General features: G+C 39.8%; 1 protein-coding gene across 3 annotated transcripts; it reads right to left on the bottom strand.

The window, feature by feature from the left end:
* Positions 1-50: 50 nt before the first annotated feature.
* inavaa (innate immunity activator a) lies at positions 51-12,280 on the bottom strand. 3 transcript variants are annotated; one of them, XM_054794998.1, is made up of 11 exons: positions 11,291-12,280; positions 10,996-11,175; positions 7,052-7,139; positions 4,552-4,685; positions 4,347-4,469; positions 4,038-4,272; positions 3,894-3,950; positions 3,427-3,610; positions 1,912-2,061; positions 1,178-1,832; positions 51-740 (listed from the first exon to the last, which is right to left on the bottom strand). In XM_054794998.1, the coding sequence occupies exons 3-11, from the start codon at positions 7,113-7,115 to the stop codon at positions 648-650; spliced, it is 1,695 nt and encodes a 564-aa protein (XP_054650973.1). In that variant the 5' UTR covers positions 7,116-7,139; positions 10,996-11,175; positions 11,291-12,280; the 3' UTR covers positions 51-647. The 3 variants fall into 3 exon arrangements, with proteins under 3 accessions (XP_054650973.1, XP_054650958.1, XP_054650966.1); XM_054794983.1 differs by lacking the exons at positions 10,996-11,175; positions 11,291-12,280 and adding an exon at positions 7,201-7,480; XM_054794991.1 differs by lacking the exons at positions 10,996-11,175; positions 11,291-12,280 and adding an exon at positions 7,201-7,480 and having other exon boundaries at positions 3,894-3,947.
* Between the last annotated feature and the right edge of the window lie 34 nt (positions 12,281-12,314).

The following is a 12,314-nucleotide window of genomic DNA, read 5'->3' as shown; positions in this document are numbered from 1 at the left end:
TGAGTTGTCATTTCAAGAAAAACACCCCACAATGTTCATTTGCACATCCTTTAATATAAATATACAAAACAATACAATCACCTGGTTAGTAACATTACACAGTGAAAACAGTCATCAAATCACTCTTAAAAGGCTTCAGGGAAGAATAATACATTATTCCTTCATAAATTCAACTTGTTAAATTGTAACTATTTAAAACAAAAGCAAAACCTTTAGTAGTCTTCATGTTAAGAGCAACAAACTTTAAATAGAGGATAAATATAAAAATTATATTAGGAATGGAGAAGCAACTGTGGGTGAACGTTTTGTGCAAAATGTGTGCCGGCCACAGAGGAGTCCTCCTTCAAATAATGTGACCCATTCTTCTAATTGCATCAATTCACCTCACATTTTTGAGAAGGATCTATTAGAAAAGCATTTCAAATAAATAATATCGGCATGTCACCTTACGTTAACGTTTAAATTATACAATAAAAAGGGAGCGGTATGCTCAACAGTGCACCACTAGGTCTGCATTTTCTGCATCAACGTGTCATTCTCATAGAGAGTCCCAGGACTTCAATAAATACAGCCTTAAATATAGAAAACATAGAAAGCGGTCGCATGGATCCTAATAAGCACACTATTGAGGAGGAGGTGAGTCACAGCTACACCTGGCTCACAATTTCTGCATCCTCTGCAACAAACCACTGGACCGGGGTCCCATCTGCAGCTCTCTGGAGAACCAGATTACCAGAACCCTGAAAGAGAGCACAACAGAATGCCTTTAGTGTCGTTCTATAAACAGTGCTATTCGATTAAAAGTGATGCATCAATAAGTATTTCGTCATAGAGCAGTAAGGGGCATTTATTGCGGAAAATAGCAGGCGTTTTTTGGAGGGGAGGTGATGATTGGAGGGGGCCTTTTAATGTTTACAAAATCAGTTCTTTGTTAAATTAGGAGGTATTTTATATACACAAACCCAAAAATTCGATATTATAATAATAATTAAATATGTTAAATACTGTACTATGTATTATTCTATGATACGATATACACTATACTATAATCACAAAATAAAGTATTCATATTTTATTTTCCCCAGTAATAAATAATGATTAATAAAGATTTCAGGAAATACAGTTTATAGATGGCATAATATGTGTTTAATTGCCAGCTGGCTCACTGTGTACCAACCTGATTAAATGGAGGCATGTGTGGTGAGGTGGGGCTCTTGACACTCAGGAGGCTCTGCTGCTCCACAAAGTTGGGGTTCTGACTGCGCTGGTGCCAGGACTTCAGCTCTTCCGACACAACCTCCCTGGGCATGGTACGGATGGCATGGTTAGGGTACTCCTTCAGCGAGGGCGTTCGCCCCACCGTGGTGTAAGGAGGCGGGAGCTTGGGTGTTCTCCTTGCAGGTGATAATGTCCCCTCCTGCCTCTGTCTTTGCTGAGGGCTGCTGCGTATCACAGGTGATGAGGACACAAAGCGCTTCCCCAGGTCCTGAGGGGAGAGTGGGGTACCAGGACTGGGCTGAACCTGATTGTTGTTCTTCTGTGAGTCACCTGGCAGCCCTGTCTTGGGCGCTCCAAAGTGGAAGCCATACGGTGGAGGGCAGAGCTTGGGGATCTCCGTGGGTCCATCCTTGCCTGGTGAGCTCATGTAGGATGAAGACGAATGTTCGGAGCTGCTGTCCTCAGAACTGGACTGGTATGGACGTAAGGGAGAGAACTCTGGGGACAGCACGATAAAGTCAGCGGCACAGCGCCGCTGGGGCAAACGGGCGTGGCCTTTGAGGTTTTCCAAGCTGAGGCGCTCCTTGTCAGCAGGTGGCTTACTTTTGGGAAGCCTGGGAAGATGCACTCACATAAATGATTTTGCACATGATTGAATTTTTAGCGCATATTTCATCTGAACTGGGGGTGTACCTGAAGGATTGGGAGTACTGTCGGCGCACGTGCAGATCTGGGGTAGAGGGGGCGCTGGTGGAGTGATTGTGACGAAGGGCTGAGTTCTTAATAAACTGGGAGAGAGGGATTCTGTTGATGTCTGCTGAGACACGTTTTCCTGCCGGACAACTGGACACAGCAAAAAGAATGAAATAATATGGTGACATGCAAACCACCCAGTCAAAGCTTTGGAGAGACCTTCCCATTCAACAGCATTAGAAAGTTCTAATGTTTACAACTTATAACATGTGCTGTTATGTTATGGCATTTCCATTCTATTGTTCAGTTGAGACTGCGGGAGCAGAAAGTGTTGCATGGATGGATAGAAGTGGAAACAATTGTGACTGAGGTTTCTAAGTTTACTAAAGGGACTAAAAGCTGCTTTGCTGTAAAAGTGTCTGTGAACAACTTCTGACCGGTAAGTATATATACTGTATTTAATATACATCCCTACAGTATAATAATATCATAAGTACTTTATAGTCTGTATTTTAGTTTTTCTTCTTATTATTCTAATTTAACAAATACATAATGCTACTCAAAATAACATATTGCAATATAATTATAATACAAAATAAAACATAAATTTATAATAATAGAGCATATTATATTATTCTATGGTATTATATATGGCTTTACACACTAGTAAATCATGAAAGTATTTGCATTTTATTTTCCCCCCTTCATTTACAAATAAATAATCATAATTATTTGAAATAAAATATATCTCAATATAATTTGAAAATAATAATTTTAATAATTGTTATAATAATAATAATAATAATAATAATAATAATAATAATAATAATAATAATAATTTAAATACAATATTTTAAATAATAATTCTGGATTCATCAACAATGTTCAGAAATACAAAAATGCAATATAAGATATATTACGGCTCAAAAAATAAAGGGAACACTTAATCAATCACAATGTCAATCACACTTCTGTAAAATCAAACTGTCCACTTACTGTAGAAGACAACACAGATTGACAATCAATTTCACATGCTGTTGTGCAAATGGAACAGACAACAGGTGGACAGTAAGACACCCCCAGCAACAATAATAATAATAATAATAATAATAATAAAAAAATTGACTTACAATGATAATTTTTTTGTGATTTTGTTGCCAGCACATTCAGCTATGTAAAGAACAAAGTATTTAATGAGAATATGTCATTCATTCAGATATAGGATGCGTTATTTTAGTGTTCCCTTTATTTTTTTGAGCAGTGTATAAAAAATATATGTAAATATATAATTTCTTAAGTAATAATATAGATATAATGTTATATGGTATTGTTTACTCGCAAATCATTAAATACGTTTTATTTTTCCATAGTTTTATTATTTATTAGTGAATATTATTAGTTGCAGTATATTACAATATTATTACTAATTATTAGTGAATATTAGTGATACTTTCAAATAATATCTGTTACCATTTAAGAATTGAAATAAATACAAAAAAAGTAAGATGTAATCACCTGGGCCCACTGCTGCCAACAGACAGAGGTTTTGCATCCTTCTGATAAGGCTGGTCCAGGCTGGACTCCTTCCAGGGAGAGTTCTGGATGGGAGAGGGCTCATACTCCGCAATCTTAGGAGGTGGCATCTGAGGCACGTCTGAGTTCAACACTGGAGGGGAGATGGGGCCGAGGGAGTCCACATCTATAGATGGACAATATCAAAAATGCACTTTTTGATGAATTTGTTTTTGGTGGTGTACGTTGACGCACTGTATAATTACATCTATACTTTTGTGCATGTTACCATATGATGCAAGGCTGCAGGGTCATTGATAGTGATTTGTAATTATAATAGTGACATGGCCAGTATTGTTGTGTTTGTAAGGGCAGAATCAGCTCATCCATTAGATTCTATGTACACAATGAGGTGTGTGGTAAGTGCATATACGATAAATAAATAAATCATAAATAAAGTCTCCTCTCACCGTCATCCAGGGCCACCACATCAGACAGGGAGCTGTCATCAGACATATTTAGATCTGCTACACACAAGGAGAAGTCAGTTACTCTATCAGTTGAACCTTGTGCAGTGCATCCTTTGGTCTGAAGAGGGCAGCAGTATTACTTACCATTCTTTTTACAGGTTGTGACACTGATGGATGGAGAGTTGCACTCGCTCTTGATCCTGTGCTGGAACACAGCCTCCTGCAGCTCCTTCACTTTCTTCTCCTCCCTCTTGCACTGCTGCGCCCGGCTCTTTTTCTGGGGCTTGCTGAGGTTCTCCTCCAGGGAAAGTTTCCGTGCCGCCTCGTAAATCTGCCGCTGAAGAGCCAGCTCGGTTTCCAGCCCCTGCAGTTCGGAATCCTACAACGGAGACATAAAGTTTTAGCATGTGATGCATATTTTCTCATTTGCTCTGTAGAACATTTTTTCTATACCTCTTTCTCCAAATAGATTAGACCTTCATCCAGCTTGAAGGAAGCTCCAATCCTCCTCCTGACCTGGGGAGGCTTCTCATCAGGCATGAGAGGATAGTCTGAGGGCAGTTTACCAGTCAACTCCTGTGGAAGAAAAATCATTAGCTCATTTCAAAACAAAACATATGTGAACGCCTTGGGTTGCAATCACCGAGGTGTTACTCACAGCTTCTTTGATGCAGAGCTTCCTGAGCTCCAGCAGGCAGAGCTCCAGATGCTCCTCCAGAGACTGGTGCTTTAGTTTGAGGGCTCTGGTGTGCGTGGTCAGGTCCTTGATGGGAGATGTGGGGCTGTCTGGACCTGTCCGGCAATCAAAGATGGTCAGATAGATCAACATCTTACTATATTACTGGTAAAGGTAGTACAGTACAGTACAGTACTCTAAAGTCAACCAGGAAACACCTTCTTTAATTGCATATATGGTAATGGTTTAATTTATTTTCAACATGCATACAAGTCAGATTGGAATACATCACATAGTACAGTTCACAATTCCACATGTCCAAAAAGGAGTAGAAAGAAACAAAGTTTTAACTGTTCGGAAGTTTACCAGATCAGATTTATAAATGGTTCTAAATCGCAAATAGGCCTATACTGTGGCGTGAAAAAGTGTTTGCCCCCTTTCTGATTTCTTATTTTTGATATGTTTGTCACACTTAAATATTTCAGATCAAACAAATTTAAATATTAGTCATATTAGTTGACTAACAAAAAAAAAAAAAAAAAAAATATATATATATATATATATATATATATAATATAACCATATATATATAACCATATATATACATATATATATGTATATATATGTATATATATGTATATATATATTAGTCAACACAGCTGAACACAAAATGCAGTTTTTAAATGAAACTTTGTAATATTAAGGGAGAAAAAATCCAAACCTACATGGTCCTGTGTGAAAAAGTGATTGAAAGGCTACAAAGCCATTTCTAAAGCTTTGGGACTCCAGCCAATTACAGTGAGAGCCATTATCCACAAATGGCGAAAATATGGAACAGTGGTAAACCTTCCCAGGAGTGGCCAGCCAACCAAAATTACCCCAAGAGCACAGCGACGACTCATCCAAGAGGTCACAAAAGACCCCACAACGACATCCAAAGAACTGCGGGCCTCAATTGCCTGTTAAGGTCAGTGTTCATGAATCCACCGTAAGAAAGACACGGGGCAAACATGGCCTGCATGGCCTGTGTAGCATTATGTATTTTCCATTTTTGTATGGCGTTCCAAGACAAAAACCACTGCTAAACAAAAAGAACATTAAGGCTCCTCCCAATTTTGCCAGAACACATCTTGATGATCCCCAAGAACTTTAGGAAAATACTCTGTGGTCTGACGAGACAAAAGTTTAACATTTTGGAAGGTGTGTGTCTCATTACATCTGGTGTAAAAGTAACGCCGCATTTCAGAAAAAGAACATCATACCAACAGTAAAATATGGTGGTGGTAGTGTGATGGTCTGGGGATGTTTTGCTGCTTCAGCACCTGGAAGACTTTGCCTGATAAATGGAACCATGAATTTTGCTGTCTACCAAAAAAATCCTGAAGTAGAATGTCAGTCCAACTGTTGGTGACCTCAAGCTGAAACGAACTTGGGTTCTGCAGCAGGACAATAATACAAAGCACACCAGCAAGTCCACCTCTGACTGGCTGAAGAAAAACAAAATGAATACTTTGGAGTGTGCTAGTCAAAGTCCTGACCTGAATCCTATTCAGATGCTGTGGCATGACCTTAAAAAGGCGGTTCATGCTGGAAAACCCTCCAATGTGGCTGAATGACAACAATTCTGCAAAGATGAGTGGGCCAAAATTCCTCTACAGCTGTAAGAGACTCATTGCAAGTTATCACAAACACTTGGCTGCAGTTGGGTGGCCTAACAAATTTGTTAGGTTTAGGGGGCAATCACTTTTTCACACAGGGCATGTAGGTTTGGATTGTTCTCCCTTATTAATAAAAAGTTTCATTTAAAAAGTGCCTTTTGTGTTCAGGTGTGTTGTCATTGACTAATATTTCAATTCGTTTGATGATCTGAAACATTTAAGTGTAACAAACATAAAACGGGTAGCTCTACTATGCAATGAAATTGCATAGCAGAACTACCTGTTTTACTATGCATATGACAGACAATAAAACTCTTGAATCTTGAAAAACATAAGAAATCAGGAAGGGAAAAACACGTTTACACCACTGTATGTACTCAATGCACAGATCAGATCGGTGAAATCTGTACAGAATTTGTACAGATCAGATTTGTGGTTACTGCAATTTTAATATTTAGGTTAATTTAATTTGATGCATGCAGTTAATATTTTCCTCCTCATTTCCTTAAGCACTCTGCACATGTCATGATGCATAGTTATGTTTAAAAAGATGGCAATGCTATTGAAAAAATAGATATTATATTATATTATTATATTATTATTATATTATTGTATACAAACTACATCCATACAGACCTCCACAATGACACAAATTTTACTTTGCTCAATACTGCACAACAGCAGCATACAGTAGAAAAAGGAGTTCAGAACAGTCAGAGATTTTCCATATCATTGTTTTTTCAGTTCCTCCACTGTAGGAACTTCCTGATGACAAATGACTGTTAAGTGTGTGTTATTGTTGTGTTTAGTGGAAGCATTCTTACCAGAGTGCAAGATAATCCCACTGTCAGTGTCACTGATCTCCTCTTTGCTCTCAATGCTTGTCATCTTGACTGTCGTATTTGGAAATATCTGTTGAAATGAGATAGTTAGAAGATGAATAAGTGATGATGACAATGTGTTTCCCCCTCACCATGTGGCTTCATTCATGCTGTCCTGCTGCTTTACTTAACAAAAGTGAGCAGAGAGTGTCTTTTCACACACTTATCCATGCAGCCCCCAACTCCTCCTCCACCTCTTTCTCTCCCATCACAAGAGGCAGACCCCCACGGGTGACTCGGCACATGTGCGGGGGTTAATCCAAACGGTGGTGCCATGGTGACGACGTGCGGCCCAAGCCAGGGAAGCATGTCGCCATGAGGAGTGTCACAGGAGTGTTTAAAGCGTCCAGACCCCGAAAAAGAAAGCAGATGGCAGCAAGAATGAACCCCACCAACCCCCCGCCCCCTTTCATGCACTGCACCTGTTCTCCCAGTGCACCCCTCCCTCAGCCTCCTATTCAACCAGTTTCCACACAGCCCTCTGGGGGCTTTGAAGTGGAAGAATGTCTCAATGCTGGGCTTGTGCACGCAGCATCACATCACAAGGTCCCTGCTGACTCCTGTGACACACTTTGCTAGCTGGAGAGCACAATTCATGTTTATGGCCCCACTCTCTTTTCTTTTGTGATTTTACTCCAAACATCTGACTGACGATAAACAAAACTCAACGTGGACGAGACCAACAATGAAAGAGAAAGCACAACAAGAGAACAAATTGAGTGATGGAGGAATTAGGGCGACAGAAAGGTGGCTTTTATTTCCCGTTCTTTTTAGGTCAATTCATTCATTCTGCATCTCACATGCTTGCTCCTAAAAAGCCTGCAGATCACAAGGCAGGGCATTACAGGAACTAATATGATTAGAGGATGTGCTTTACTTGCCTTGTCTCTTGTGATAATATCATGTAAACAAAACAGGAAGTAAACAGTCGGGACAGGAATATGCCTCCTGCTTTGGGTTTGCAGATGAGTATCAGGCCAGGAAGACACAGCTTATGTGGATGAGATAGGATATTAATGTGCATCCTATGTAGACCTGAGCCATTCAGCACAGCAACTCATGTGGACTGAGTAGCAGCCGGTCTCACAATGAGGCACAGGCAGCCTTAGTCAGTAAAACAACATTACAACAAAGGACTTGTATCCCCCAAAAGGCTTCAATATCCTGCTGAGGGGGCCATATCTGCTGACAACTCAGCTTGGGCGTTAGCTTATGAGGCGGCGGCGACATGACTGTGCAGACATCACTATCGGGAATCCAACCGGGCAAGAAAACTAACATGGGACTTACCCACTTGCACCCCATAACTTTTTCTTTCACAATGTCTGTGGTTGTAAGCTGAGTGAGTGAGTGGGTGGGTGGGTGGGTGGGTGGATGTTGGGGTGAGGCAGCAACTTTGACTACATTGTTGCCAAGATGCTGCTGCATTTCATAACATGTTGAAATGTTGTTGGAAAGAGCCCCGAGTCTGTGTGTTTTCCTCCACGGATCGAAACCTTATGGTGCTGTTGTTGGACTATTTTCATCAGTGTGTCTCTCTCTGTGTCTTTTTCTGCCGACTCTCCCTGTCCTTTCGACCCAAGCTGCAAAAAGCTGTTTCCACCAAATGACGTCAGTATACTTCGAATGAAGTAAGCCCTGATCTTGACTGGGTCAGCTGCGTAAATAGTGTAAAGTCCTAGCATGCTAGCGAGCTAGCATGTAATGTGCCAGTTAATTAAACAAAGGAAATATATAAGCAACACAGCACATTTTTTAAAATGTTTTTCCTTGCTTTCCCACCACAATCACAATGAATTAGTTTGGTGTGAAACTGATGATTACTGAATAAACTGATGCAAAATGGAGTGCTGTACCAGCTGCAACCAGCAGACACTGTTGATTCATGATCATATATATTTATGCCAAAAACATATTCTGTTTTAGTGGAAAACACACATTTTCCCTTTTCTGACAGCTAAAGTTAAAGTAATATTAAAAAAAATTACAAATATAATCAACTAAGCCGGGAGGTTTACAAGAATTTTCTGTCCTCACACCGTGAATTAAAAATCAATTCAGTTTTCTTTTAAACATAACTGAAGTTAACAATTTTCTGCATTTTCTGTACCTGTTGTGCCTCCCCTGAAGTATTTTGGTAACTCCCAGGGGAGATCTTCACTATGAAACCCACTGGAATCATTAAATTTGACTAAAAGGTGCAAGTAAAAAAAAAAGGCATAAAGTTGTTGTTTTGGAAAATAAATTGGAAATAAAAAGCACAACTGACAGGGAGAAAAAATACTGTATGGTTTTCATTAAATGTAACCTACCTAAATGATGGGCGCCCCAATACCACTCGACATTCAACAAATGGGCTCAGAGACTGTGATGACTGTCCCACCTATCCTCGCTGCCCAACCAACCGTGACACGGAAGTGAGTGTTTATAGCAAGAGATTATGCTTGGGGATTCGCTGTCTCCCAGATTTCCCCCACCACCCTATCCCATGAGCCTTGAGAGCTGCGATCTCCTTGGAATGCCGCCACAGCCGTGCTCGTCACCACTGCGGTCGGCCCTGGAATTACCAAGGGGGACCAGCCTCACCTCACCAAGGAAATAGCGAGGGAGGCCTGGAATCTTGGCTGGAACCTATAATTAAAATTGTCCACGGAATGCTGATGCGGTGGAAGAAACCAAATGACTTTTCAACATGCTTTATTCCAGAGTCAAGCCAAGTTGCACTCTGGACACAATATGGGCTGCTGGCAGTAAAAAAGCATCAGTGTGGGGAAGTGTTTTGTTACAATGCACTGGCAAGGGGTGGAAGCCACACACATGAAACTATATCGCAAAAGGGCAAGGTTTACACCTCTTCCTTCTTTTTGACATTCAGCCTAGTAATGCATGGGGCTCGTTTTCCACTACAGACAATGCAAAGGGTAACAATAAGCACCACAGACAAGCCAAGAGCAGCAAGCCATATGCTGAGCAGACACAGCAGCTCTGTCACAGACCAGCAACAGCGTAAACACAGGCCACAAGGCGAAGAAGAGATGCCCCATTGTTCTCAGATAGGGGACAGCCTGGGGATCATGACACCTCGTCACTTTGAGTCATCATTTCTTAGGCATTGGAATGATCGGGAGTCATCCCAGAGGCCCTTTAGGATGTCCTTGCAGCTTTTTAGCTTAAAAGTGTCCACTGCTTGTGGGTGAAGTGGAATTGGACTTGGAGGAAGGAAACAGGAGCACGCACCACACACGTGTTGTCTTTAACACCACTATAGCACCCCAAGTGTGTCAACATTTGAAGTGTGAAATTTATTCCACTGCCAACAGTTTACGTCCTGTTGTTACCCCACACAAGAGCGACAAAAACGTTCTCATATTCACAGTACGGTATATCAGAGTCCACAACTGTAGACAGTTAATATGAGGCTGATTTGTACACTTGTTACTGTATTTTTTACATTAACAATAATAATTGTGATGCAAGAAATTACTTTTAAATATTTTATTAAATAATTAGCACACAGGATATTTTATTCGTAATAAGATAAGTCTTTTTTACCTCACACAAGTGCAACAAAAATGTCTCATAGTCACACTACTGTATATAAAAATAAGCATCTTTTTACACTTCTCTGGAGTATTTTTTTTTACAATAATAATAACTTCAATGCAGGAAATTAGATATAGATATATTATCAACGACCATATCAATGAGACATTTAATTTTCTTCAATATGAAACAAATATGCAGTATGTATGTGCAAGACATTAATGTCTAAAATTTGATGAGTGAAATCAAACATTGTACATGGATTAAGTGGTTGTACAGATGCTTGTGTTCAACCAACAAATTTGAAAGGTTTCTAGAAGCAAATGCAAACACAATTTACTTACAGTTTGTGAGTAATCTTCTTCTTCTTCTTCTTCTTCTTCTTCTTTTACACGCTCATTGCTGCCACATCAATAGCTCTCCGGAGTTTGACTTTCTCCGGTCAAATGTGAGAGTAGAGCGGTTTAAGACATCTGTTCTAGTCAACTCCAAGTCGCTCTCTGAAGGGGGAGAATATCTTCATCCTGATTTGTTAATCAAAATAAACTGTTTAACTCAAACCTTCCATAATATATAGTCTAACTTGTTTTTAAAGGTAGTGTATTGTTGCTAAAAACATTTGTTACTACTAATATTTACCTTTAAACGGTGAAGATAATGGATTTAGTAGACGTGAACTCCCCTGGTTATGTTGAAATGGTTCGGTCCGACGCGGCTCACAAAAGACACGCTTCATCCATTGGACGTGACTCAGCAGTACGCTGCTTGTTAAAGCCACGCTTGGCAAGCTTGGAGGCTAACATACAGGATTAGAGGCTGTTTGTAGAAAACTAGTCAAGAAAAATAAAAAAAAGTCTTGATTTAAATGAAATCTTAAATGATGGAATGTGTGGTCCAGGCAGGAGCCACTGCCTGCGGTAACAAGCGTTTGGGTCAGACAAAAAATATGAACTAAATCAATTAGTCATTTGAAAAGTGTCATTGCATAGTTTATGTTTGGGATTTTTCAGGTGTTAAAACTAAAAAGATCTTGAGTTTTTCAGAACTCTCAGTTATGTATACTTTATTATTATAATCACACTCTCTACAATCATTTAAAGCAGGGGTCACCAAGGTTTTTCCTTGTGAGAGCTACTTTTACAAAATGAAAATGGCCAAGAGCTAGTCATTTTTGTAACATTTCTTTTCAGAGCTTATTTTAAACCCCAACAAAGCGAATATGCTTGTTTTACCAGAACATTAACAAAATGCTGGTGTCCACAACTCACATTTTGTATTTCAGAATGCATTTCTTTCTACTGTTCTTTCATTATTAACTGAAAACCTGAATGAAAAGCAGACTTGCGGGCACCTCATGTGGTCGTGGGGGGCTACCTGGTGCCCGCGGGCACCACGTTGGTGACCCCTGATTTAAAGGCATTTTAAAAATTGCTGATTCGTTATTAACAGATTTTACCAAATACACATAGGTTGTGTAAAAAAGCCAACTTAATCATGCATCTAAATTTCACTTCAAGTCTGTGTTTTCCGTAATTTTCCCCAAATGTCTCCAGTGCCTTAACTGGACCCATGGGTATTCTCAATCTGTATATCCTGAAAAGCCTCCTCCAGATGGTCTACTTTCTCACTCTCATTCCGTGAAGGAATGAAAAGCTCAGCTAAT

The sequence above is a fragment of the Dunckerocampus dactyliophorus genome, chromosome 1 (genome assembly GCF_027744805.1).
Source record: "Dunckerocampus dactyliophorus isolate RoL2022-P2 chromosome 1, RoL_Ddac_1.1, whole genome shotgun sequence".
Lineage (NCBI taxonomy): Eukaryota > Metazoa > Chordata > Actinopteri > Syngnathiformes > Syngnathidae > Dunckerocampus > Dunckerocampus dactyliophorus.
Note: the sequence above shows the minus strand (reverse complement) of the source record. Positions and strands in the feature narration are given on the sequence as shown.